Source organism: Chionomys nivalis, chromosome X (genome assembly GCF_950005125.1).
Source record: "Chionomys nivalis chromosome X, mChiNiv1.1, whole genome shotgun sequence".
Classification (NCBI taxonomy): Eukaryota; Metazoa; Chordata; class Mammalia; order Rodentia; family Cricetidae; genus Chionomys; species Chionomys nivalis.
In genome coordinates this window covers 130,832,380-130,859,145 of record NC_080112.1, presented here as the reverse complement: position 1 = coordinate 130,859,145, position 26,766 = coordinate 130,832,380, and the positions used below count along the sequence as shown (strand labels likewise).

General features: G+C 41.6%; 1 protein-coding gene across 1 annotated transcript; it reads left to right on the top strand.

The window, feature by feature from the left end:
• The first annotated feature begins 3,303 nt into the window (after positions 1-3,303).
• Cltrn (collectrin, amino acid transport regulator) lies at positions 3,304-26,589 on the top strand. The gene is made up of 6 exons (XM_057760315.1): positions 3,304-3,465; positions 3,687-3,745; positions 9,496-9,581; positions 15,112-15,225; positions 18,215-18,409; positions 25,970-26,589. Exons 1-6 carry the CDS (start codon positions 3,408-3,410, stop codon positions 26,124-26,126), a joined length of 669 nt encoding a protein of 222 aa, XP_057616298.1. The 5' UTR covers positions 3,304-3,407; the 3' UTR covers positions 26,127-26,589.
• The last annotated feature ends 177 nt before the right edge of the window (positions 26,590-26,766 follow it).

The following is a 26,766-nucleotide window of genomic DNA, read 5'->3' as shown; positions in this document are numbered from 1 at the left end:
GCACAGACCTTTCTGCCTTTAATCCCAGCACTCAGGAGGCAGATCTCTGTGAGTTTGAGTTTGAGGCCAGCCTGGTCTACAGAGCAGGTTCCAAGACAGCCAGGGCTTCATAATGAGACGCTGTCTCAAAAAAAAAAAAAAAAAAAAAAAAAACCCAACCCCAACCAACCAAACAAAAAGGAGTTTAAATAATGCAAACAAGCTTCTTAATGCAGCAGCTGATTCAACCCTATGATCATAATGGGCTTATAGATAATGAAAAGGCAGTTGATTACTATGTAATGGCAGCTACTAATAGGCTGGCAAGATGGCTCTGTAGGAAAAGGTGGCTGCCAGGCAAGGCTGAAGACCTGAATTTGGTCCTTGGGTGGAAGTAATTGGATACTGAAAGTTTTTCTCTGATCTCCACACAAGAGCTAAGGCCATGGGCTCCCAATCCTGTCCCCTCCCCCTGCCTACACACGCAAATAATAAAAAAGTAAAAATAAAAGAAAACAAACAAACAAAAAAACCCTTGGCGACCAGCAAGATGGCTCTCAGCAGGTAAAGGCACTTCCTGGGTTTGATCCCCAGAATCCATGTAAAGGTTGAAGGAGAGACTTAACTCCACAAAGTTATGCTCTCACCTTGACCACGGCACTGTACATGTGTGTCTTCACACAATTTCCCATCATCATCATCATTATCATCATCATCATCATAATATAATTATAATAATTTTGGAGGCAGAATAGATTTCTTGGTAGGTTAGAGCACTTATTATCTGAGTATGCGAACTTAGGTTCAAATCCCCAGAATCTATCTAAAAAGCCTGGCATGGTTGTACACTCAAATCTGTGTGCCCAGCACTGTCATGGAGCAAAGACAGGAGGCTCATGGGCTTTTCTGACTAGCAGCCTGTCTCATGGGCCAGAGAGAGTTGTGTCTCCTATAGTAAAGACAGAGTGATAGAGAAGGGTACCTACATTCTTTCTTCCCTGGAATTCATGAAACCACACACATGCACCCACTCACACATGTGAACCCACTCATACATGTACAAATACCACAGACATACAAAAAATAAAAAGAAAGGAAAAATATTCGTTGGTGTCTAGAGTTAAAAGTTACCATTATTTTAGGAAGCATCATTTTTAATGCAACTTGTCAGATTCCGTGGAATAGCACCATTCGTCTACGGATAGAAGAAGACAAGGTCCATGTTCAAGTTCCAACATCATACCACCTTGTTCTGATTGCACCACTATAATGAGTGAAAACAACATTTCCTCAGAACATACAAGAAGACCCACAACCGTCAGGTATGGTGATGCATGCTTATAATTGCAGCGCTTGGGAGTTGGAAGCCAGAGAATCAAGAGTTCAAGGTCATACTTGGCTATTCAATGAGTTTGAGGACAACCTGGGCTATATGACATCCTGTCTCAAAAAAAGAAAGAAAAAACAAAGTTTAAAACTAAGTAAAACGTGTGCCACTTATTAAAATACATCAGCATTAGTCATTCATGCTGGTGGTATTAGACGTACTTAAAAACTTTTTGTTTCTCCATATTTTTTCTTTCTATTATTTTGTGTATGAGTGTTTTGCCTGTGTGTATGTCTGTATGTGAGTGCAGTGCCCGCAGGTATATATGTACACGAGACAAAAAGATCACTGAGAAACAGTAATTGTTCAGAGAAGATTTTTTCCTCTTTGGAAATGAATGCAGCACACTGGCTAAGATTCAGTATTTTAGTGTTCCTTTGACTGCAGTCCTAGTCATATCCATGTAAGTATGAGCATATGGGAACTTACTACTTTATGAAATGCAAGACTAAAAGCAAATCGAATCAGATATCTGTGTCTAACAGGTCTTTGTGCTCTGATTGAAATCTTTGTTAAGTCTCTGTCCATGTGTGGATTGACCTTTCCCTCTCAAGATAACTTTATCGACTGTTTTCAGGGTGGGAGTAGTTAGGTCAGCTCTTTGCTTAGGGAAATTTCCATGGCATCTAACAGGGCCATTGCTAGAATGGCTGGGCTGGCTGCCTCTTCCTCTGGGACAGCTTTTCCTCTCTCAGTGCCCTTGGTGCCAAGGTGGAGAAGATGGTAACAGCCTTCCTCGGGTGGGTTGAGCTAACAGAAAAGGGCCTTCTCCAACCAAATCCCCCCTTACTATGTCTCTCCAAGTGCTACCGAAGTGTTCCTGCTCATAGCTTCACTCTGATGCTTTAAAATCCAAATGCCCCACTTGACATCAGAGCCATGCAAGCTAATCTTCCCATTCCTGACCTTCCGTGAAGGAAGTACCATAAGGGGAGAGGGGAAAGCCCAGGCATAGAACCCAGCAGATTTTTATTGGCACTGTTGGTGGGATGCCCACCTGCGGAGAACTTTTCATCCCTAGTATCTCAATCCTCAGAGTATCTCAGGGCCTGGTTGTAATTTCAGTTTTGACCTATTAGGTCTAGATCTTCCAATAGGATTTGACCTATTAGGACACTGGTTCAGTATGATGGTGACAGGGTTCAAGGTAGGTCAGGGTAGCTGGGAAAGGGACAGCCATTGCTCTCATTCCATTTGCTGCCAGTGACTTTAACACCCAGTTTCGTTGGTACCTCATATGTGAGATAATTGTAACCACTGTGAGGATTTGAGAAAAATGCAGGGAGCCTAGTTCACAGTAAGCGATACTTAGTCACTGTTAAATAGTTGCACCAAACAATGTAGTAGCTAGCACCGCGTGGCAACTTAAACTAAATTAAATTACAGTTTTTGTAGCAGTTTGCGCCCCCTTTAAGAGGTTCCCTAGTGGCACCAGGACAGAGCATTGTCCATGGTGGCATCATCACCATCTAGTAATCATCGTATTGGGCAGCAAGGCTTCATATCATTAACGTTGGAAGACAACACCCAGACCTTGGGCTTCAACAGACCGTCTCCTTGTTGGGGGGTGGGAGAGACTGTTTACCAACCAACATTCTAGGAAGTGTTCCCCTTTCTCACCAGAGAAGAAAAAGAGTTATATTTGTTTCCCAACTATGATACCCTATCAGTGAAAGAACACAGTTTATGCCAAAGAAAATCTCCAGAGAGGACTCGGTGCTCTCCACCACGAGCTTAACTACAGGAGGCGTTGGGGAGGATTCTGATGATGTCAGCAGAGAAAACATTCTTCTGAGGTAGAGTTTGGGGGGGGGGACAACTAACCTGTTTCCCAGATAGATTTTCGTAAATGACTGACAGGAGATGGTCCGCTTCTATGGAAGTATTAACTCAACTGATGAGAGTTAATTATTAAACCTTTTAGATGGTGGCTCGTTGATTTCTCTGATACCCTAATCCGGTTCACAGAATAGTTAAAGCAGCTTTAAGTGAAGAGGGGATTTTTTCCCCCAGTTTGTCTTCTGTTTTTGACTCTGAAAGAATGCTGTGGTCGCTTTTGTTCCTGGTGACTGCTATTCATGCTGAACTCTGTCGTCCAGGTATGTAGCCTTGAAATTTAAAACGTAAATTAACAGCTTACTAAGTGCTTGTGAGCTCACTGAGTGAAAAACAACCAAAACGATTGTTTTTCTAAGTCTGCAGACATGTGGATTAAAGTTGTTATGGTCATCTGGGCTATATTAAACGGTAGGATTTACTAGGCTTTCTTCTCTCCGTTCGCCCTAACTTACTGAATTTTGTTGTTGCTTCTCTCTGGCAGATGCAGAAAATGCCTTTAAAGTGAGACTTAGCATCAGAAGCGCTCTTGGAGATAAAGCAGTAAGTGACACACCTGACTGCTCATTTCAGGTTCTGCTTTCCTAGAGCCCCAGGCTTTCTCTAGTAGATGACTTGTCTGCATAGTGACCTTCTCTTGAGTCTTCAACTCTAATCTTTTCTCAAAGCTCGATTTCAGTAAAATGGGACTCCCTGGTAGAATGGGTTTACTTCTAGTACTTGGTCGGTAGTGAGTGATTGAAAACAGAAGGGAAAAATTGTGTTGCACAAAACAGTTTTGAACACTTAAACCTCTCAATCCAGTAACATGGAGCAAAGGGGTCTGTCTAGTCTGATGTAGGTGTCTATGTCCAGGTTGAGTCTGCTGTTCACTGTTGTGGGTGTTTACATCTTATCAGCCTATGTTCTACTCATCAAAAAGAAAGACCGGTGCTACCAACATAAAAATATTTTACAGTACGAAATTTTCCAGTTCTATGCAAAGCATTCAATTCTTCCCAGCTCTGAAAGTGACAATATGGAAATTGTGCTTATGAAATCTCAGAAGTTAAAAACCCTCACAGAGCCTGTAAGGGGTGGAAGAATAGTAAAGATCGTTGAATTAAGAAGATGGCATTGTCTATTCTAGTGTCAGTTGCCCAGCGTGCTCTGCATTTTATTTTAAACTAGTGGGTGATGTTGATGCCTCATACTATAAACAAACAAACAAAACCTAGATTGCCAAAGGAATTCGGACATATTCTATTTGCTGACCAACAAATTACCTTATTTTTTGTTATTCATCCAATAGGTAAGAGTTGTTATAATAGCAAACATTTAAGACATTTCTTAAACATTTCTAGTGTGGACTATTATAAGTACTTGACTTTTATGAGCCTATTGAGCCCTTACCCTCTTGAGTTCAGGTATGCCCATTCTCATGCGATGAGTGAGAAACACAGGTTCAAAGACATAATGTGACTCTTTGAAGATTTCAAGCCAGTAAATGGCAGAAGTGAGATTCAAATCCAGACACTGCTCCCTACTAGTGTGTAAGATTTCTTAGCCCAGGATCCTTGGAGTTGGCCGGATGCTGGGGATGCAATGGCAGCGAACACTTGGCTTGTCTGTGCCCTACGGAGCTTACACTAGTGAGAGAATCAGTTGTCCATTAAATACTCAGTAAGCCCAGTGCAAATGTGCCATCTTGACAAGTATTACAGGAAGGAGAGATATACGGGGGCTCTGTCCTTAGCAGGAACCTCAGTACCAGATACTTCTGCAGTGTCTAAAGTGACCATGAACAGACCCGCAATTATCACAAGAAGGAGCTTAGTGAGCACGAAGGATGGGAGGACGATGTCCGGAACTGAAGCTGGGAGGAAGAACATGGCATTTGAGGACCTTGATGGGAAATATGTGCTATGGTGGTGCACGTGGGGGTCGGCTCGGGGGAGGTTTCAAGACAGAGGAGCTGTTTGAAAACGCTGTTGAGAGGCCAAGCTCACTGTGTGAAACAATATGTAAAGTGGTGGCACTGAAAGGCAGATATTGCAGGGGTTAAAATAAGTAGGGTAAGTTGGGGGTGAACACGCAGAAAAGTATAGAACTTTGGCGGGACAGGAAGCTGGGGTTGTACTTCAGTTGCTAGAGTGCTTGTCTAGCGTGTGTGAGGACCTAGGTTCCATCTCTGTCATCCCATAAACCAGGCCTGCTAGCACTTGGGAGGTGGAGGCAGAAGGCTCAGAAGTTCACAGTCATTCTTCATTACACAGTCAGCTTGAGATGTGTGAAACCCCATGTCAAAAGAAAGAGTACCAAAGAATTCTGGCCGGGAAAGGTTGGAGAGAAGATCAAGCAGAGCCATAGGTTTTGCTGTTGGTTCAGTGGGAACAAGTTGAACAGGAGTAAAGTCAGTGGACAGGCTCCAGCTGGACTTGAGTACACAGAAGAAACGGCTTCAAGCCCGAGAAGCCAGAGAACGGAGGAGGAGAGAAGCATTCCTAGCGCGCCCGTGGAGATTAGCCATTATCAGGAGAGAAATGTCTGGCACTTGAGGAGAGGAAGTGGCTGGGATATGTGTTGGTGGTGGAAGTTTGGTTTCTTTGTTTTAGGAGGAGGAGGGAGTTTAAATTGACGAGCGGAGACAGTATCTCTAAATTACAAGGCCAGGGGTCAGGGATTTAGCTAGGTGGCAGAGTGCTGGCCAAGCAAGTGAGAGGCCCCAGGTTCAGTCTTCAGCTCAGGGGTTGGAGGGGCTCTAAAACCCAAAGCATCCAGTGAGAGTCAAGGGAGCAGGGAAAGTGTTTGCTTGTGGGAGAGGGATAGGAGGTTTGGAGCGGTCTTGGAGCAGACAATTGTCTTGAGATAAAGAACTTTAGGAGAACTCTAAGAGGTGAGCAGGTAATTTGGGGGTAGGGCACCGTGAATTTATAATTAAACAACAAACCTTGTTTTCTGACTTTCTTATTACTTTAATCATTCACCTAAAATGTGAAGCTTAAGCATCCTTAGATGTAGGCAGAAAGCAAAGTGACCTGGGGACTTAGTATCCCTGCTATTGAAATACAGACGCAAGGAGTTTTAGATGAGAGGTAAGACAAGCACCTAATGTGCACCACGTGGTCTGGGAAGACACAAGTTCCTCTAATGACACAGTCAGTTTTATATCCTTAGGTGTCTATATGTCAAGTGTCTGGACAACAGGCACATAAGGTGCTACAAGCCTTCTTGGACGTCTCTGAGTGCTAGTTTGGTCTCTGGACTGTAACTCTTTCCTTATCCTTTCTTCAGTTGGACATTTTTGTTAATTGCTTGCTTTGCCTGGAAACCGTCTCTGAAGCCCTCTGAAAGCACAGCAGAAATGTGACACGAGCGACACACAGGCTTGGAGTCTTTTCCTCCGCTCAAGTTGCTTCTGCGGGCTCAATACCCGACACAAAGGAGCACTAGTTTGTCCCCTCCTGATGCCAATAGCTGTGAGCTCTACTCTGTGACTTACACTGCACTCCTGCTGACGGAGCTCATGTGCACTTTGTAAGGGACGCTAAGGAATCCTCTCCCAGATCCAAAATGCAATTTAAAGCCATGTTCTGGCAAGTTCTGACTAGCGCCTTCATTTCTGTTTGGTTCACATTCTCCTTTATACTTGACCAAGCTCCTTCCCCATCTCTACTTCCTCACAAGAAAGCCTCCCATGTGTGTGTATAAATGTATGCACACTTGTAATATTGTATATATAATTATATACACATGCAATATATATGTATACTTATTTTTTAAAGTTAAGATTCTGTTTTATTTATGTGTGTTTCTGTGTCTGTTTGTGTGTATGTGGGTGTCCATGGAGATCAGAAGAGTGTGTCAGATCCCCCAGAGTGGGAGTTACAGGTGATTATGAGGCACCTGATGTGGTTCTTGGCACTGAACTCGTGTCCTCAGGAATAACAGTATGTACTCTTATCTGCTAAGCCATCATCTCCCTAGCCTTATATGTGTAATTTTTATTAGACAAGGTCTCAATATGCACTTTGGGCTGGCCGGGAACTCTTTATGTAGACCAGGCTATCCTTGAGCTTACAGTGATTTTCCTAGGTCTGTCTCCCTCTTGGGTCCTAAGGTTATTGTAAGCCACTGCTTGGCAAGTGGACAGGGTTTTTGTGAACGCTATTTTGTTTTTGTGTTGCCAGGGGTCAAATTCAGGACCTCATAAATGCAAGGCAAGCATTCTACCAACCAAGCTATTTCCCTAGCTAGCCCCAAGTGATGTTTGTTTGCTATTTTAACTGGATCACTTTTTATTTATACTTTGTGCTCAATTATTTTATTAGACTATATCATTAAAAAGTAAGATCTATTGCCAGGTGATGGTGGCTGATGCTTTTTATCCCAGCACTGGAGGCAAAGGTAGGTGGATCTCTGTGAGTTTGAGGCCAGTGGGGTCTACAGAGTGAGTTTCAGGAAAGCCGGGACTACATGGAGAAATCTTATCACAAAAAAGAGAAAAAAGTAAGATCTTTGCCCTGAAATAGTTAATACTTTTTTTTGTTTTTTTGTTTTTTTTTTTTTTTTTTTTTGGTTTTTCGAGACAGGGTTTCTCTGTGGCTTTGGAGCCTGTCCTGGAACTAGCTCTTGTAGACCAGGCTGGTCTCGAACTCACAGAGATCCGCCTGCCTCTGCCTCCTGAGTGTTGGGATTAAAGGCGTGCACCACCACCGCCCGGCTAGTTAATACTTTTTAAACTTTCATGGTATAATATAAAATAAAAAGTTAATATGAAGTAGGGAAAAGTGGGGATATTTGAGGAGTTGGAAGGAAGGAAGGGTAGATTTAATTAAAATGCCTTACACTCTTGTACAAGCTTCTCAAATAATGTTTTTTCAAGTTCATGTTAAAATATCGAAGGAGGGACCAGTTAGATGGCTCAATAGGCAAAGGCACTTGACATCAAGCCAAATAATCAGAGTTTAATCTTCAGGACCCATCCACACGGTGGAAGGAGAGAACTGATGTCCCAAGTTATCCCAAATCACCCCAAATTATCTGACTTCTACACGTGTGTGTGTACATAAAAACCACACACAAAGTAAATAAGTACAAATATAATAAAATATTTTAAAAGATTTAAGGAAAGTAGCTGGGCATAATGATATGCATCTGTAGTTCCAGCCCTTGCGAGGTTGGGTGGGTGGATTGCTTAAGTCTACGAGTTCAGAACCAGCCTGGCCATATCTCAAAATAAGGTGGAGTCAGGTGTGGAGGCACAAAACTTTAATTCCAGAACCTGGGAAACAAAAGCAGGCACATTGCTGAGTTTGAGAGCAGCCTGGTCTACGTGCCTAGTTCCAGGCCAGCCAGGACTACATATCAAGACCATGTATGAAAATAAACAAACAAAAAAATGTGGAGAATAATAAAGAAGACACTCAATATCTGCAACCTCTGGCCTTATTTGCATGTATAGGCAAGTATACCTGCATACATGCATGCACAAACACAAACATGCATTCACATACACCACACATGCACCCACACAAATAAAATTAAATTAAAAATTTAAAAAGAGTACAAAGTATACAGACATTATGAAGGTATTTAGTATAAAGGTAAAAATAAAATGCCGTGAATCCCCAAATGGCTGCAGCAGGCCATGAAAAAGAGACAGATAGATGGGCATGCCATGCAGAGTGAGGTTGGATATTTATTTAGTGGGTTATGGAAGGGAAAGGGGAGGAGAAGAGCAGAGAGAGGGGGAGAGGGAGAGAGGTGGGGAAGGAAGGGACTCAGGCTGGAACCTGAAGATCAGTTTGCCTGGGGGAGGGGGAGAGGGAGGGGGTGTGGCCTGTCTCTTAAAGGGACAGGACAGATCATTACATTTAGAAAAAGAATATACCCTTCTTGTCTAGAGATGGTAATCATGAGATACATTTCCTGCTGTTGCTTAGGGTCATCTCATTTTATTTACAGCTCCTTCCTTCAGAAGATGGCAAGAGCAGCAATGATAAAATATGATTTTCTGTCTCAGTATGAACCCAGATCCTAACAATATTCTAATGATATACAGGATGAGTTGTAGAAATATCAAATTTGTTGACATATTAGTGGCATTACAGGGTCAAGAAAAGAGAGTGCAGCATGAAACATACCAAACTTGGCACTATAGAATGTCTAAGAATGTGAGTTCCCTGGATCTCCAGTGCATGAGAAACAGATGGAGGTGGGAGAGAAAGAAAACAAGAAAGAGGGTGATGGGACGCACTGCCAAATGGACAGCCTCCCCTTCACTTATACTCTCCTTTTCCCTTATTTTTCAGTATGTCTGGGGCACAGATGAAGAATATCTCTTCAAAGCAATGGTAGCATTCGCCATGAGAAAAGTTCCCAACAGGGAAACAACAGAGTAAGCCAACAGCATGACATCTCAAGTTTGTGATAATGCATTATTTTAATTTTCTAGCTTGAGAATAATTTAGTAACCCCTGAAGGACATCTTGTGGGAGTTGGTCTTCCCTTTCTATGGTGTGGGTTCAGGGGGTCAAATTTAGAACCTCAGACTTGGCGGCAAGTGTCTTTACCAACTGTGCCATCTCTCCAGCCCTTGCTTTGCTTTGAGAATCTCTATGTAATCTTGCTTGGCCTGGACCGCCCAGCTTTACCATGGGTGCCAAACTCAGGTTCCCATGATCTTGTGACAAGCACTTTAAGAACTAAGCTAGCTTCTCAATTTCCACACGTGTATACTTGAAAATAATACATTCCCAAAAAGCTTTTTGTAAAGAAAGTATATAAAAAGACAAAAATTTCCCCTAAATTTTCTTCATGCATTATCAAATTATAAAGAAAAATTTATTTAATGCATTTTAAATTTATTCTTTGAAAATTTCACACATTTATGCACTGTATTTTTGATCATATCTATCCATCATTCCCTCCCTCGCATTTCCGCTAGCATTAAAATTTTTAAAAATATAAATAATGGAGGTGGGTAGAGGGCTCAGCAGTGAAAAGTGTACTCTGTTCTTGTGGAATACATCAGTTCCGTTCCCAGCTCCCACAAAGGGAAGCCCACAACTTCTTGTAACTCCAGCTCTAGAGGATCTGCTGCCCTCTTCTGGCCTCTTTGGGGGCACCTGCATGCACGTGAACAACAATCACCCACATATGTACATACACACAATTAAAAATAAATCAATCTAAATAAAAGAAGGTGCTAACATTGCAAAAGGTTAAAGGGAAAGAAAGCACTTACTGTGTCACAGGGCTAAGTCGAGTGTCTCTTCTTGGCTAGCTCTCTTTGCAGCAAGTTCTGCACTTTATTGTGTCCTGGCACTGCGACTCCCTTCACGTGCCTACATTTCATCTGGTTCATGACTTTGTTCAACCAAATGCTTCTGTTCTTGGGCAAAAGTGATGAGCTACAGAACATTTCAGAATTTGAGGAATTGGCCTTTAGAAAGTTTTCCTTCAGGACCTGGGATATTGTGGTGGTCTGTAGCGTATTTGATCAGCCTAAGGAAGCACAATGCTGCAGTGGCAGTCACAGGAGTGCCTTGTCCTGAAATCCTGCTGTGTGCTTCTGACAGAAGTGACAATATTCTCAAGAGATACCCGTGCCTCTCAATTTCACTACCTGACTATCAAAACAAAGCCCCCACCCACCAAAGAAATGGGAATTTTGGGCTGGTTGGTGATAGTGCAGGCCTTTAATCCCAGCAGAAGCAGGTGGATCTCTGTGAGTTCAAGACCAACCTGGTCTAGAGCAAGAGTTCAGGATAGCCAGGGCTACACAGAGAAACTATGTATTGACACCCCCCCCCCTTCAAAAAAAAAGAAGGAAAAGAAATGGGAATTTCTCTAGGAATCTTATGCTGGGCACAGGAAAAGGCACTAGCCGAGTGGGGAGCTTGTCTTCTGGAAAGAGATTTCACACAGTTTTTAGCTATTTGTCTGACCATCTTAGAGGATGAGACTAAAGCCCAGATAAGGATGGCTCAATAATAGGCAGGACCACACCATGGCCATGGCTGTTAGATGTGCCTATCCTTGACCCTCCTATTTAAACTTTGATCTCACTTTAGGACCCCCAAGATGGACTTTGGGACTTCCTTGGATCTCTTTGTCTCTTTTTAAATGTGACCATGTTTTTTTGTTTTTTGGGTTTTTTTTGTTTTTTTTTTTTTTTTTAAATCCCCCTTTCTGCTTTTTCTTTTAATTTGACTCTTTTAATTGGTTTTTCAAGGATGGGTATTTGGACTTGACTTGGGGCATAGGTTCTGCCTCCGTTTCCAATATCATTTAAGCAGGATTTACTGCAACAGGAATTCCAAAGTGTTCTAAGTTGTTTTCAAGGAAACTGTAATTTAGTTAGAAGTTTAGTCTAGTTTTCAGGCAAACAGATATTTAACTACTTATTACACAAACATGGCTTTTAAGATAATTTGTCACTTTTAGCAAGATAGGTATAAGTCTATTGCAGGCATTGCTTTCTCTTTATAAGTAGCATAGATCATGTAACAAATTTTGTGCTCTACTTAACTATTCAAGGATAAATCTTGTGACCTAAAAAGGAACAATGCATTCTTGTATCCATGGAAAGGCAAGGGGATTACCTGTCTCGTGCTTGCAGCCCAGCTCACTTTTAGTCCTGATTTTCAGAAACAAGAGCCTAATTCTTACCACCTGTTGGATTTGTCTGGTCTCATTGATGAAAAGAGGCTATGGAGCCAATTTGCAGAGAATTACTTTCAGGTCAGTGTTTCATGCATTTAAGGAGACAGAGGAACATTCGTGGCTTCTTCTTGGTGAGTTGCTAAAAGAAGCCATTCATGTAGATGTCACTGGCCAGGGGCTGGAGAGATGACTCAGTGGTCAAGAGCACTTACTGCTCTTGTAGGGGACCCAGTTTCAGTTTCTAGCACCCACACGATGGTTCACAACTATCCATAACTTCAGTTCCAGGAATCTGATGCCCTCTTCTAACCTCCATGGGCACCAGGATGTGCATGGGTGGGGAAAGGTGGAAGGAAAAAGACCACTGACCCAACTCATCATGGCCAAATTAATTAAAGCAAGCTTTTTTTTTTTTTTAAATTTTGGTGCATGGGCTGCCTCCCCCTAAGGCAGGGTTCCAGAGGTCAGCATTGGATGTGAGGAAGACAAGGCTTTTATTGCTCGGGAGTAGGGGGATTCCAAATGGAGGATTTGATGGGCAAAAGTGGTGGGGCTAGAGGAGCAGAATATAAGCATAACAAGTTAGTCCTAACGAGCTCCTGAAACAATGAGATGGTTGCAAAGTGGGCATAACAAGGTAGTCATAACAACAGATAGTTGTAACAAGGTAGACATAGGTCATCGTATAACCTTTTGAAGCAAAGGCATGGTTGCCATTCCTGGAACGGGCAGTACAGAACCATTTGTACTGAAACCCAATCCTTGAGAAACAGAGGTTTAATCATAAACAGGAATGAACCTAGTTTGTCTTTACTATAAGATGGCTTTTAAGCCTAAGATGGAGGCAGGCTGCTTTTTCAGTACACATATACGTACACACTGGCAAAACACTTAAAAGAAAATCATCAATCAGTCATTGTTTAGGATGATTGCTAAAATAAACTCAAATGGTCCCATTAGACCAATCCATACTTAAATTGTGGGAATTACAGAATTTATATTTAGTTGTGATGAAAGTATTCAATTTTTTTGTTTGCTTTTCTAGACAGGGTTTCTCTGTGTAGCTTTTTTGCAACCTGTCCTGGAATTCAGTCTGTAGACCAGGCTGGACTCAAACTCAGAAAACCTCCTACCTCTGCCTCCTGAGTGCTAGGGTTAAAAAAAGGCGTGCAGTGCCACAGCATCTTTAAAATTTTGGTTTCCGTGTGTGTGCGCGCGCAGGCGCGCGCGTGTGTCCTCAATGGCCGGAAGAGGGTGCTAGATTCCTTGGAGGTGGTGTCATAGGTGGTTATGAGCTGCCTGGTTTAGATTCTGGGAAGAGATCTTCAGGCCTTTGCTAGAGCTACAAGTGTCAGTAACCACTGATCCACTTCTCTAATCTCTATCCTTTTGTGAAAAATATGTAGTTCTTACTTTAACAGCTTCTACCAAGTGGTTAGAGAATATGCACCCCTTCCCTCTAACAGAGTTATCTGGCTTGATTGTGCTGAGTTCTTTTTTTCTTTCTAGTAGTATATGGGATAATATTCCTTTGCTAGCATGTGTCATATTTATTTTATGCATTCCTCTTTATTGATAAACATTTACATCGTTCCAATTCTCTGCTTCAATGAACAGTGCTACAAGGACTGTCCTCATCAGTGTCCCTATTTATTGTGTGTGCACATAAGAAGTTTTGGTAGCCGGGCGGTGGTGGTGCATGCCTTTAATCCCAGCACTCGGGAGGCAGAGGCAGGTGGATCTCTGGGAGTTCGAGGCCAGCCTGGTCTACAAGAGCTAGTTCCGGGACAGGCACCAAAGCTACAGAGAGACCCTGTTTGAAAAAACCAAAAAAAAAAAAAAGAAGCTTTGGTAGCTACACCATGTTTTCTAGAAAAGTCTTTCAATTAATGATCCAGAAAAAGCAAAGAAAAGGTAGAACTACATTTCCTTAGTCTTCACTTCCCTAAAGTGGAAATATTTTTTGGCAAGCATACTTTACTTCATTTTGATCATATTTGGTACTTATTCTATAGAGCCACACATTTTGGAATACTGAGCTTGACAGTTTCTTGCCAGCAGAGGTCAGAATTGTTTTGTGGTTCTCAGTGCTTGCTTGCTTGCTTATTTATTGGATTGGGGCAGATGAAAGGTCTCCACTGTGGGTTCCTCGGGGCAAGGGAAGGTTACGTGTGAGGCCCACCAACCCTAGAGTTAGGATAGGATACAAGGGCTGGGGCCTTGGGTATGAAGAGGCAGGAAAGTAATTCTCTTTTAGGCCAAGGAGGCCAGTATGGTGGGTATGCTCAGGGTACAGTGACCCCCCTTTAGGTCCCCAGATCCCTGGCAACACTGAATCTGCTTTTAGCTGTCCCGTAGAAGTTCTGAGAAGAAGGTATCCTGGATTGCAGCTGGTTGGACAGCTGAGTGAAGGCTGAAGGAAGGACTCACAGAGATGCTTGTCCTGAAGCAGGACTTATGTTCAGAGGCCTGAGCCTAGGCAGGAAGGGTACGCTATTTCTGGTGAGCAGCTTGAAGGCAGATGGCATGGTCTTGGGGCTCTGCTTCCAGTTCTCAGAAGGCAAGCATGACCAGTCCTCTAGTGAAGCCGTGGGGCAACTTCTGGGGACCATGGCTTGGACTTGGAGCAGAGGAGGTGGCTTTCTGAGCACTCTGGTGAAGCTGAGGCACGTGACCCTGGGATCAGAGGGCCTATTCGGGGCCAGAGGGGGTCTCTGCTTTCTGGCAAAGTGCCCCTGCAAGATCCTCTGTCCTCAGGAGGGAGCAGGTGGTTTGGTAGCTTTTGAGAGGGTGCTTTCCCTCCCCACCCTAAGCCCAACCACCAGTCCCTCCAGTCCTGTGTGTTTTGCTGGCCAAGCCCCGGGATGAAGCTACTACGATTATCTAGCTGTGGGTTCTGGGCTTGTGCTTCCTTCTGTGGAGCAGACCTTAAATCCAACCAGAAAGTGAAATTTTATCTTCTTCTTTTTCCCCCCAAGAGACAGAGTTTCTCTATGTAGCCCTGGCTGTCCTGGAAATCACTCTGTAGACCAGGTTTGTCTCGAACTCAGAGATCCACCTGCCTCCCGAGTGCTGGGATCAAAGGCATGCACCACCACCACCTGGTGAAATTTTTATCTTCTTAAGACATTCTTTCCAATGGTAAAAACATCTTCTCACACATGTCTGGTCCCTCATGAACTGGAAATCACATCAGAGTGTGAATAGTTTCCCTACCTTTGTGATGATGTTCTTGTAACACATCTCCCTCATTTCTGCAGAATTTCCCATGTCCTGCTTTGCAATGTAACCCAGAGGGTATCATTCTGGTTTGTGGTGACAGACCCTTCCAAAAACCATACTCTTCCTGCAGCTGAAGTACAATCGGCCATAAGGTAAGCATCCCCACATACGCTGTCCACTGATCCATCATCTCGCTGACGAGCTCCACTGTTTTCATGGGCACTGAAAAAATCTCACTCCGCTCCATACATGAGGCATTGATTAAAGTGTCAAGTGTCCATTCAGTTAATTTTCATCAGAGATTAGAGGATATGAGTAATTTTCATTCAGTAGCAATTTGCCTCCAAGGAAACAAATGGTTGGCAATGTTTGGACACATTTTTCTTGCCACAACTGGAGGAGAAGGAGGCACCACCCATACTAAGCAGACGGAAGCTAGGGATGTTGCTACCACCCTGCTATGTACAGGACAACACCTCCCTCAAAAATTACTTGACCTCAAATGTCAATTGTGCTGTGGTTTAGAAACTCTTGTCTAAATCTTAACTAAGAGTGAAGAGCCAACTCCAAATATGTTGCTATCATATCTGTAGTGGTTTTTTAAATTGACTTAAACTTATTTGCATATATTAATTGTACAAAGTACTGGGTTTCACTGGACATTTTTATACATGAATATGACATGCCATGATCATATTCATTCTACTTGTTGCCATTTTCATGATAATTTTAAAATCTGGGTTAGTGTAGTCACATGTATGGAATGTGGTGTAGACATGAACAACCAGTTTAAAAGTGTCTGTTATAGCTCTCTGTGGGGACTGGAGTAATTCATCCCAGGTCTTGGGTAAAAAATATCTAGGGTGTCTGATCCCTAGGGAAGGATTCCAGTGGTGGAGGTGATATTATCTGTACCCGGATAGAACTTCCAGTCTCCCTGAGGAGACAGAGCGACATCCTCAACCCTCGGCATAGTTTGCTGATGGAAATCTTTCCTGATGACCCATTGTTTGGTCTGCAAGTCACTGCTTGGTGTGGACCAAGATAGCAACAAAGAGTTAATAAAGCAGAAAAATGGAGCAAGGGTGTGGAGAAACTTTTCATATTCCTTCCAGTTATAGCTCAGCAATGATGCACATTATTTTGGGAAAAGGTTTGCCTTCTCATAATCAAGATTGGATTACGAGAGCTGGGGAGACGCTTCAGCAAATAAAGCGCTTGCCACGAAGCATGAGTACCCAAATCAACACAAAACCAGCACAGTGGCCCATGTCAGTCATCTTAGGGATCCTATATCAAGATGGGAGGTAGAAGCGAGGGAATCTGGGGGAAACTCATGGGGCAGCTGGCTGGGCGTATCCATGGAGAACAACAAAGCGAACCTGCTTCAAAGATGACGGCGAGGACTGGCATCTGTGGTTGTTGTCAATAATCTCCAGGTACACCTGGGGCACTCATACGCTAAACACACACACACACACACACACACTATAAACACACACACAAAGATTTTAAAAGATTAGATTATTAGAAAAGGAAAACATTCCATAATTTGCTAAAATGACATTTAAATTACCACCTTGCTACTGGAGTTCTCTTTCATATATATGAGTGGTCATGGCAGAACATAGATTTGTGAGTTTTGGTGGGTTGGGGATGGAGCTCAGCTTTGCACATACTAAGTTGTTATGTACCACTGAGCGACATCCTCAACCCTCGGCATAGTTTGCTGATGGAAATCTTTCCTGATGACCCATTGTTTGGTCTGCAAGTCACTGCTTTAGACCAGGATTGCCCAGTACTGAAGCTACTAGCTAAATATGTCTACCAAGCATTTGAATTACAGCTAGTCCAAAATGAGGTGCACACAAAATACTAAATAGTATTAGACAAAATCGAAATCAACTGAATATTGGCATGTTGAAATTATATTTTATTTAGTATATGGGATATATCCAATTGTTACAATTTGTTTTCCTATTTCTTTACACTTAAAACAAAACAAAACAGCTGTTAGAGCTGGGTGTGGTGGCTCATGTCTTTAATTCTAGCTCTGGGGAAGCAGAGGTAGGTGGATCTCTGAGTTCAGTGCCAGCCTGGTCTACATAGTGAGCTCTGGGCCAGCAATAGCTATATGATGAGACCCTGTCTCAAAGCAAAATAACAACAAAAATGTAGTTATTGGGAAATTTTGTTCTACAGTCTCATGTTCTGTTTCCTATTTATCAGTAATACTCTTTTTTTAAAAAAAGGTTTATTTATTACGTATATAGTGTTCTGTCTGCATGTGTGCCTGCAGGCCAGAAGAGGGTGTCAGATCTTACTACAAATAGTTGTGAACCTCCATGTGGTTGCTGGAAATTGAACTCAAGACCTCTGGAAGAGCAGACAGTGCTCTTAGCCGCTGAGCCATCTCTCCAGCCCAGGGATACTCTTAAGTATAGATGAAGTTTGCTTGTGTAAAGAGCATTCAGTAAAGATCATAAAATTTTCTCCAAAGGAGAGATGACTCAGTGGTTAAAAGCACTTACTATTCTTGCAGAGTACCCAAATATGGTCTCAAGATCTCATATGGCAGTTCAGAAACATTCCAGAGGATCTGATGCATTTGTCTGACCTCTGAGGGTTCCTGTGGCACACATAAATACACTCAGCCTCCCTGCCACACACATTAAACCAACCCACCAACCAACAAATAAAATGTCTTCAAGAACTATTTTTGCAAATTCTGAATAGAAATGAACCTTTTTTTTCAGCTAAAGAAATGTTCACTACCAATCTGACTGTAGTCAGCACTCAAAGTGCAGATTTCACTCCCCCTAGGAAAACAAACATGTTTGCCTTCATATGCTTTTAGACTTTCAGACTCCTGAATGACCATTGTGTATAGTCATAGAGAAGCACCTTTACAAATATTTTAATTTAAAGAAATGTCTGGTATTTATGTAAGCCATCTTAACTAGAGTTCTGTTATTCATTCAAATCTAGATGATATCTCTCAAGAAGTAAAACAGGGGATGGGGAGGGGACAAAGCTCAAAGGTCATTTTGTATCGGTAGAGAAATGGACCTGTACTTTGTTTCTAATGTTTTTATTTCTGTCTTATTTAATTGATATTTTAAAATGATCATTGCCTTTTAGAATGAATAGGAACCGGATCAATAATGCCTTCTTTTTGGATGATAATACTCTGGAATTCTTAAAAATTCCTTCCACTCTTGCACCCCCCACGGATCCAGCTGTGCCCGTCTGGATTATTGTATTTGGTGTGATATTTTGCATTGTCATAGTTGCCATTGCACTACTGGTTCTATCAGGAATCCGGCAACGATGGAGGTAAGATGTTTAGAGGGACAATTTAAGGAATATTTGTGTATTTTCTCATGATTGGTGTAAAGTAATGTCTAAAACTTACAAAAGTCATGATTTACAAAATAACAATCATAATCTTATCTTTCAATGTTTTTAGACTTCAATGTCTCTAATTTAATGAGGTTCCTTCCATTATTATCTTCCTTTATTCCATCCTGTTCACTTTATTATTATGTGTTCATGTATGACCCCCTCCGCCGTGTGTGTGTGTGTGTGTGTGTGTAGGTCAAAGAGGACAACTTTATTCTGTCAGTCTTCTCCTTACCTCTGTATGTGAGCCACAGAGATCAAACTCAGGTCATCAGGTTTACATTACAAGCACGTTTATCCAGTGAGCTACCACTCTGGTTTTCCTCTATTGTATACTGTACTATATACTGTCTTATATCCAGACTTGCGTTTAATATCTGTTTTCTAGTTTCCTTTCTGTTGCTATGATAAAACACCGACCAAAAACAATATAGGGGGGAGAAGGGTTTATTTCTTCTTTCAGATTATAGTCCATCATTGGAGGGAAGTCAGGGCAGAAACTCACAGGCAGAAGCCTGAAGAGCCCAGAGATGTTAGATCCTGAAGCTGGAGTGCTAAGGGGTTGTGAACCACCTGATGCGGTGCTAGGACTCCGACTCCAGTCCTCTGTTCAAGCAGTGCACAGCCTTAAAAACTGAGGCATCTCTCCAGCCCCCAACCTTAATTCTTCACTAAACCTGTCTGAACACTTCCTTTCTAATACAGAGACAAGAATTCTGTGAAGTGGCCCTCATGGTTTGTGAAAGGATAGACAACTGGGGCATGCGGGGTGTGTTTGACCAAATATGTGTTGGATTAAATGCCTCCCTCTCCCCACATTTACTACTTTTCCTTTGTTTTCCTAGTTGCTAACAGAAGCATTTTCAGTTTCAGATATTTCCATTTTCCCCACAAATGATAAAATAAACACTATGGTGCAAATGTGTATATGTCTGTGTTTTAAACTGTGTCCAAAGATTAGGATCAGGTGGTACTTGCTTGACTTTCTAGGTGATTGCGGTATGAAATGCCAACTCCTTTGATATGGGGCATGCGTTTGTTTTGGGCTTTAGAATATCAAGACACATTCTCTTGCGATATTTGAAAGTTGATATTTAGCACTTTAAAGTTTGTGTTCATTCTGAGATGGTATACTTCTGTGATTTCAAGCCATTTGAAACCTTTGCCAATTGACGTCATTTGCTTGATTCCCAATTGCCTTATTTGTAGGATATAATGTAGGAGTTAAAAGAATGGACTCAGGAGATAAACTGCTTAGGTTTAAAGTATTGATTTCTTAGATTACACTCTCACATCGAACCCATTAGCTGTATGCAAGGACAAACAAGGAGGGAGGGAAACTGAGTTTGGGAGGAGGATATGACTTTGTGGTCCTAGAGTCATTCTGGTTAAATTTACTTTTGCTGGCTGCATGTAGATACTTTTTTCTCATCTGAAAAGCCAAGTGTACTGGAACTAATGAACTTGACAGGATAAAAGACTTTAGTACAGGAGAGTGCTCAGGGTGGGTCCTGGCGTTCGAGTGCTCCGCAAGTGTTAGTCGTTACTGTTATTTTATTGTCTTGCCATTTGCTGCTCTTTCAGCTAAGTTTGTGATGGGATCAGCTATTTCCTTCCAAACAGATTCTGCAGTAATATAATAATTGGCTGCGTAGCATCATAATCTGTTACCTGGGAGAAGCGAGGCTGCTGTTACAACTCTGCTTTCACAAATTCATTTCACATCCAAACTCGGAAAACAGATGGACAAATCTTTTCTGTAAATCTGGAAAGGATCAACGATTATCAGATACATTGAGGACAATTACGGTGACCTCCTGGAGGGAAATTGTTTGTGTGTCTTAATCTTGATATGACCTGTGGTGATTTTTCTCTTTGGTAAAATATTGCTTCAAAGATGAGGAGAGGGTCCAGTTTGAAGTTGGGGAAAGCCTACCCATTTTTTTGAGGCAGGCTATCATGTAGCCCAGGCTGGTGTGGAATTAATTATATATTGTAGGATGACCTTGAACTGTTTGTCACGTCTTTGCCTCCCATAAACTGAGATTAGAGGTATATGTGGCCGTGTCTGATCTGAAAACCCGTTTTAATCATAGAAAAGGTAGGGATTGTTTTTTTGCAGCCTTGAGGAAGAAAGCTAATGAAATGTTGGGCTTGGCCCAGCAGAGAAGGCTCAGCAGGTTAAGGTAAACATCATGAGTTTGCTCCCTAGGACCCATATAACAGAAGCAAACAGATTCTTGCAAGTTGTCTTCTGACCTCCACGCTTATGCCATGGCGCATGCACAGTTGCTGTGTTCCAAAATCATAGACCGGGAAGACCTGAAGGGACTGTGTGGTCATTTAAGCTACTATTCTGCTTCTCTGGAGAGGCATGGTAAAGTTGTCTGAGATGAATGCATGCCTAGACTTCTGATGGAGGAACTGTATTGAGCAAGGCTGTAGTCATTTTGTTAGTTTTGTTAATGACAGCATTATGCTGACTTCAGAGCTGCTGGATTGGGTGGACTAGAGTTCAAACTAGGTAAACTCAAATGCTGTGTCACTTACATATATAAACTTCATCAAGTCACCTAATTTCCACGTGTCTCAGTTTTCCCACCTACAATAAGGACGTAATGTCTAACAACTGGTCCCCCCATTTCTTTGGTGTCTTTTTGTTGAGAGTGGTAACCCAATGAGTATCATTGGGATTGCTTACAGAAGTATGGGTGATGGGTTATTTATAGGAGCACCAGCAACTTACCAGTGGCTACAACACTGAGGAAATTATCTCTCCCTTCCCTAGCAACCCTTAACTGTGTGTAAATCTTCAGAGAGGGAGTGGGGCCTTCTGAGACCCTTTAGATCGGTACATTTCTAATTATAGTAAGGGCAAATAATTAGCATGGAAATTTCCCATTTGATTCATAATTTTATTTGTAATACAGTTTATAAGAATGTGAGGTTTTTTGTTTATTTTTTTATTTTTGAGACAGGGTTTCACTATATAGCTCTGACTGTCCTGGAACCACTCTGTATACCAGGCTGGACTTGGACTCACAGAAATCTGCCTGCCTCCCTCGTTGGTATTAAAGATGTGAACCACCAAAGCCCAGCTTGAATGTGAACTTGTAATATGAGAAACTAGTGAGAAGATTACAGCTTTCTTATACAAGAAAGAGGAATTTTAGAAATCCAAATGCGTTCTGATTTACGACTGCGCTTACAGGAAAAGAAGAGTAACTGGAAACAAATAAAGCAAATAAAGTAAGGACTCTGCTCATGTCTGAACATTAGCTAGGGTTCTATGTCTTAAGTCCTTGGCCTTGCTCCATTACAAAGAACAAGACAATGATTGCCCTGTAGGTAGGGCCATCTGTATTATCTGTGTTCATGTCTTCTGTGAGCTGTACGAAAGCTCCTATCATAGAATGGATGATCAATAAAGAAATAAAAGAATATACATACAGTAGGAAATTAGTGTGTTTTGGGTAGAGCCTGGTACATCTAAAATAGAGTTCTGGGCCAGCTCCTTTCATGAATCATTTCCTTTCCAAGAGAAAAGTTGGTACATATATTTGAAACCCAGTTTTCCTCATCTGAAAAACAACAGTAAGAAGAAAATCTGCACTAGGTTGTAGTGAGAATGAAATAAAAGCAGCCGAGAAGATACCTTGTGTGACTCATGCCATGAAGGAGGCTCTTATCACCATTATTCCTGCTGTTGACTAATACGAAAGAACTTGCCTACTGGGCCACATGATTCGAAAGTAGCCAGAGAAGCTTTATTCCAAAGCTTGTTGACTCCACCATATGGCAGTGTCCACTAAGTTACCCAGGAAGGAGCAATGGCATCTCCATCAGATAGTATTTGGATGGATCACTAGGACTGTTCCAATTGCCAATAATTAGTTCTGTCCTGTTTAAAAAATGTATTTTGTCTATCTTTAGTTCTTTTCCTGGCTATTCTTGGGACTTGGCTCTTGGGCCCTATTTTGTTTAAAAAGAGACATGGATACCCTTTCTGCATTTACTCATTGCTTCTCCATCTCAGAACAGAACCTATTCTGGTCCATGACACACCGGAGCCTCGAGGGCATCCTCAGATTTCTTGTGTCATCTTTTTGACTCTCTTCTCTCTGAATTTATAGGGGGAAACCACTCTCAAAGCTCCTAGGAGGTAGTTCCATCATAGCTTTCTTTCCTCTCATACCTTTCAAGGATCAGCTGCTGTTGCAGGGGCAGTGGAAGTCATTAACATTCAGTTCTGTTTTTCAGGAATAAGAACTCATGTTTTTTTAGCAGAACATCAAATCAGAATAATCCAGAAAGACAGTTAAGTTTTATTATCCTTACTAAGAGCAACTTGCAGCCACTGGATCAGCTTCTTATGGCACACACTATGGAATGTGACAGAGGGCTATAAAGTTGTCAGATAACCTTTGAGCTGCTTATCATGTCTGCCAACTAGCAAGTTCCTGACAGCGCAGTTTCTAAAGCCCAGCAGCACCAAGTCTCTGAACAACTGGACCCAAGGTCACCCTACAAAACCAGATGAGCCTGATTTGGGTCCAACACAGCTCAGTTTGATAGGTTTCTGTAAGGATTTCCCTCTGGCTCTTTCTGGGTGGGAAATGATCTTCCTTTGAGAGGAGAGAAAGTCACCTTCCCCTGTTTGCATCTTTCTTTGACTTATTTCCCATTCACTGCGATGCCTGATGGCTTATTCGTCCTTTGTGGTTGGAATGGGGGAGGCCAGGTTCCTTGCACTGACCTGTACATGTTCAGGCCTCTGTCATTCTTCTTCCAACCCCACAAAACTGTATTTTACAGAAGACACTGTCTAGTAAACGATGGGCATTTTCCCTCACGTTACCCTGCATTGTAGTGACATTTCATTTGTGTTTGAAGAAATAAAGCTTGCCTGGAGACCAGAGAGTAAAACAGTTCTACCAGTCAGCCTTACAGGCCAGGCAGTGGTGACACACACCTTTAATCTCAGTAGCAACACTAGTTGCCATAGAAACCGGATGGTGCATGCCTTTAATCCCAGTGGTGCACACCTTTAATCCCAGAACTAGAGAGCATTATAATATGGGAGGAGACAGCGCTCAGTCTCCATCTCATGCTGAGATTCCTGGAGGCAGGACTGCCATTTTTGAACTGAGGTCAAGGTAAGAGCCAATGGCTGGCTGCTTTGCTTTTTGGGTCTTCAAATTGAACCCTAATTTTTCTGCCTGAGTTTTTATTAATCGTGCTTTATTTATTGCATTGCATATTTTAGTATGTTTATATATACATATATCGCAGATAGTGTGTAAATGTATGTAAGTATATCCGTGTGTGTGTGTGTGTGTGTATTCCATATTACAAAAGTATACCAAAATTTTTTGTTTTGAGACAGAGTTTTACTATGTGGCTCACGTTGGCCTCAAACTCATTATATAGTCCATGCTGGCCTTGAATTTATAGATAATATTTGTCTCTGCCTTCTGAATACTGATATGTAATGACGTCAACCACTATGCTGGCAAGATTTTTGTCATATGGACTCATATAACTCTGGGTAAGCTCTGACTGTTTAAAATCTAGTGTTATAGAAAGTTGTTATTCACTCCAAGCCCAAGGAACGATTTTAGGGGGATTTGGACTAATAAAATTTTATTCATTTAGTGTGTGTGTGTGTGTCCAGGCCACAGTATATGTGTGAAGCTCAGAGGGCAACTTTCAGGAGTCAAACTTCTCCTTCTACTGTAGGTTCCAAGGATCACACCCAGGCCTTTAGATGTGCACAGCAAGTGCTTTTACCCACTGAGCCATCTTGCTCGCCCAAACTACACAGTTTTTGAGGATCATTTATAGATACACATTTTCTGATAGGATTTCATCCCTATGAAAAAAATCACTTCTCTCTTTTATAAAGCATTAAAAGTGAAGGGGGGGATGAGAGAATCTGGAGTTTTCCCCGTTGTTGAATCCTTGCTTTAAGGTGAAGGGTTGTCTTCCAACGCAGCTTGTAGTTGTCAGCAATTGTTGAATACTGTGAAAGGAAGTGAGGCGATTCTCCATTACCAATGCCAGTTACTTTTGATTTTTTGGAAGACATAGAAAATGATGGCATCCCTGTCTACAGAAGGAAGTGTTGAAATGTTTTAGGTCTTTCAGTGGGTAAATTGACCTGGTGGGAGGGTCCCCTCATCATATGACAGTGTCATGTACACAAGTCTGTGCTGACTGTATTTGGAATGGCCAGTGATGTGTCTTCACCTTAAGGATGAGACAGCACAATAACCTGTCTTTGAAGATAACTCCAAACTTCCAACTCAGCATTAAGCCAAAAGTTTTATGAGTTAATGTTTACAATCCAATGAGTCTTGTTCAGCGATTACTGAGAGGATTACTTGTGCAATTTGACAATGGCATGTACTGTCAAATGATGACACTGGGATCTACATTCATAATGAATGTCAGCTATTTACAATCATTTAATAAGTCCTCAATAAAAACTGGAAAAATTGATGTTAACTCCTAATTCCTAAGGTAAGAATATGAGTATTTTCTTCACCTACTAAAAGAAAATACAAGTGATTCATGAAATTTCATAAGTATGTCTTCCCTCCTTTCTTCTCATTTTTTCCCTTTTATACTTCTCTTCCTCCCTTCTACTTATAATAGATTCCATTCAACATCTACATTGGATTAATGTTTGAGTAACTTTGTGCATCTGCACATCCACTCGTTTGTTCAATCATCCATTCATCCATCTAGCCATCAATAATTTCTGTCTATCCACCCAGTCATTATTCTACAGTGGATGGATACAGGGGATGATCTAGCTATCCCCCGAGTTGAATGCTTACCTTTGAGTGAGTCCAAGACAGTTGTATCTTGAAATGTGCATCTTTCTGATTATGAGTTTCAGATGAAAAAATTTTGGGGGGGGAGACAAGAATACAAAAACTCAGTATTTTGATTCTTCTCAGTATTCACCTGAAGGCAGTTGTCAGTTTGTCTAACTATGGGAAGTATTCAATGGACTTAACCCTATGGAGGAGCCTAAGCAGAATCAAGTATTATAGCAGTGGCGACTTTCCATTACCCTTTCTTTATTAACTAGAATTCTTCTGTAACGAAGAGCTTTCTCTTCTCCCCACTTTTGTATACCTAATATTCCTGAAATCACATTAACACTGACTCTCCTGTAGGGCTTTTCAGAAAATTTCATCTTGATCATTATCAAATAATCTTCACCACCTCCTCATCTGTCAGAGACTCACCTGAGTTTCTCCCGTCATTGTGGAGAGTCCCTCATCATAATCACAATAATTTTCTTATCTTGGTAGTCTTTTTACCTTATCAACTACTGTGATCCTCAAAAGTGCACACCCTCAATTATTTCTGAATTCTCAGTTTCCTATGTGCTTTTCTGTTCTCCACGTTTGTAAGCAAGACCATATTCAGTCAAAGTTTTCTCATCCTAGACCCCACTTACATTTTTTTATGTGCTTTTAGGAACAGCAGAAGATCGCCTGGAGTGGAAGACGCAGAAGACAAGTGTGAGAACATAATCACAATTGAAAATAGCATCCCCTGCGATCCCTTGGACACAAAGGGAGGGCACATTAATGATGGCTTCTCTGCAGAGGATGAACGCCTCACTCCTCTCTGAGAGTAGCAGTTGCTTGGCAGATTTATTTGGTTTCACCCCTCTTTTTATGCAAGAAAATTTCAATATGCCTGAATGTGGTAAACAACGAATTATACCCACAAAGACCACCGAGATCATAAGGTGTTGAGTTCTCAGAATATTCTAGGACATTTTTCCTGATAACTGAGTATGTAAATGTGGTCGTATGTGTTTGTAGCTTGTGATTTGAGCATTTCTAGAAATAAAGTCAGGGCTATAATTGCATTTCACAGTTTGAAGACCTAAGGGGGAAAATCATTTTCCTGCAGTGAAGAAGAGCTGTAACAATGGTATAGAGACCATTGAAAATGGATCTTCTAAAAATATTGTTTCTATTACTCTGTATATGATGAAGTGAGAAAAAGGAAATATAGGATGGATAAAAATGGAATTTTATTTTGTTCTCACGTCAACAGCTACTTGTATATTTTCTGCATATCAGTTTTCAGTGGGGCAAGCAGATTTATTTGTTGTTGACTATTTGCAATGTGTACAAGTCCTGTCTATGCTAATTTAATAAAGCACTAAGCATCTAATTTTGATTGTGTGATTGACTTTGTTTTGAGACTTGTTTTCACACCATGGAACACAGTGAGTCTAACTTTATTAGTTATATTTAATT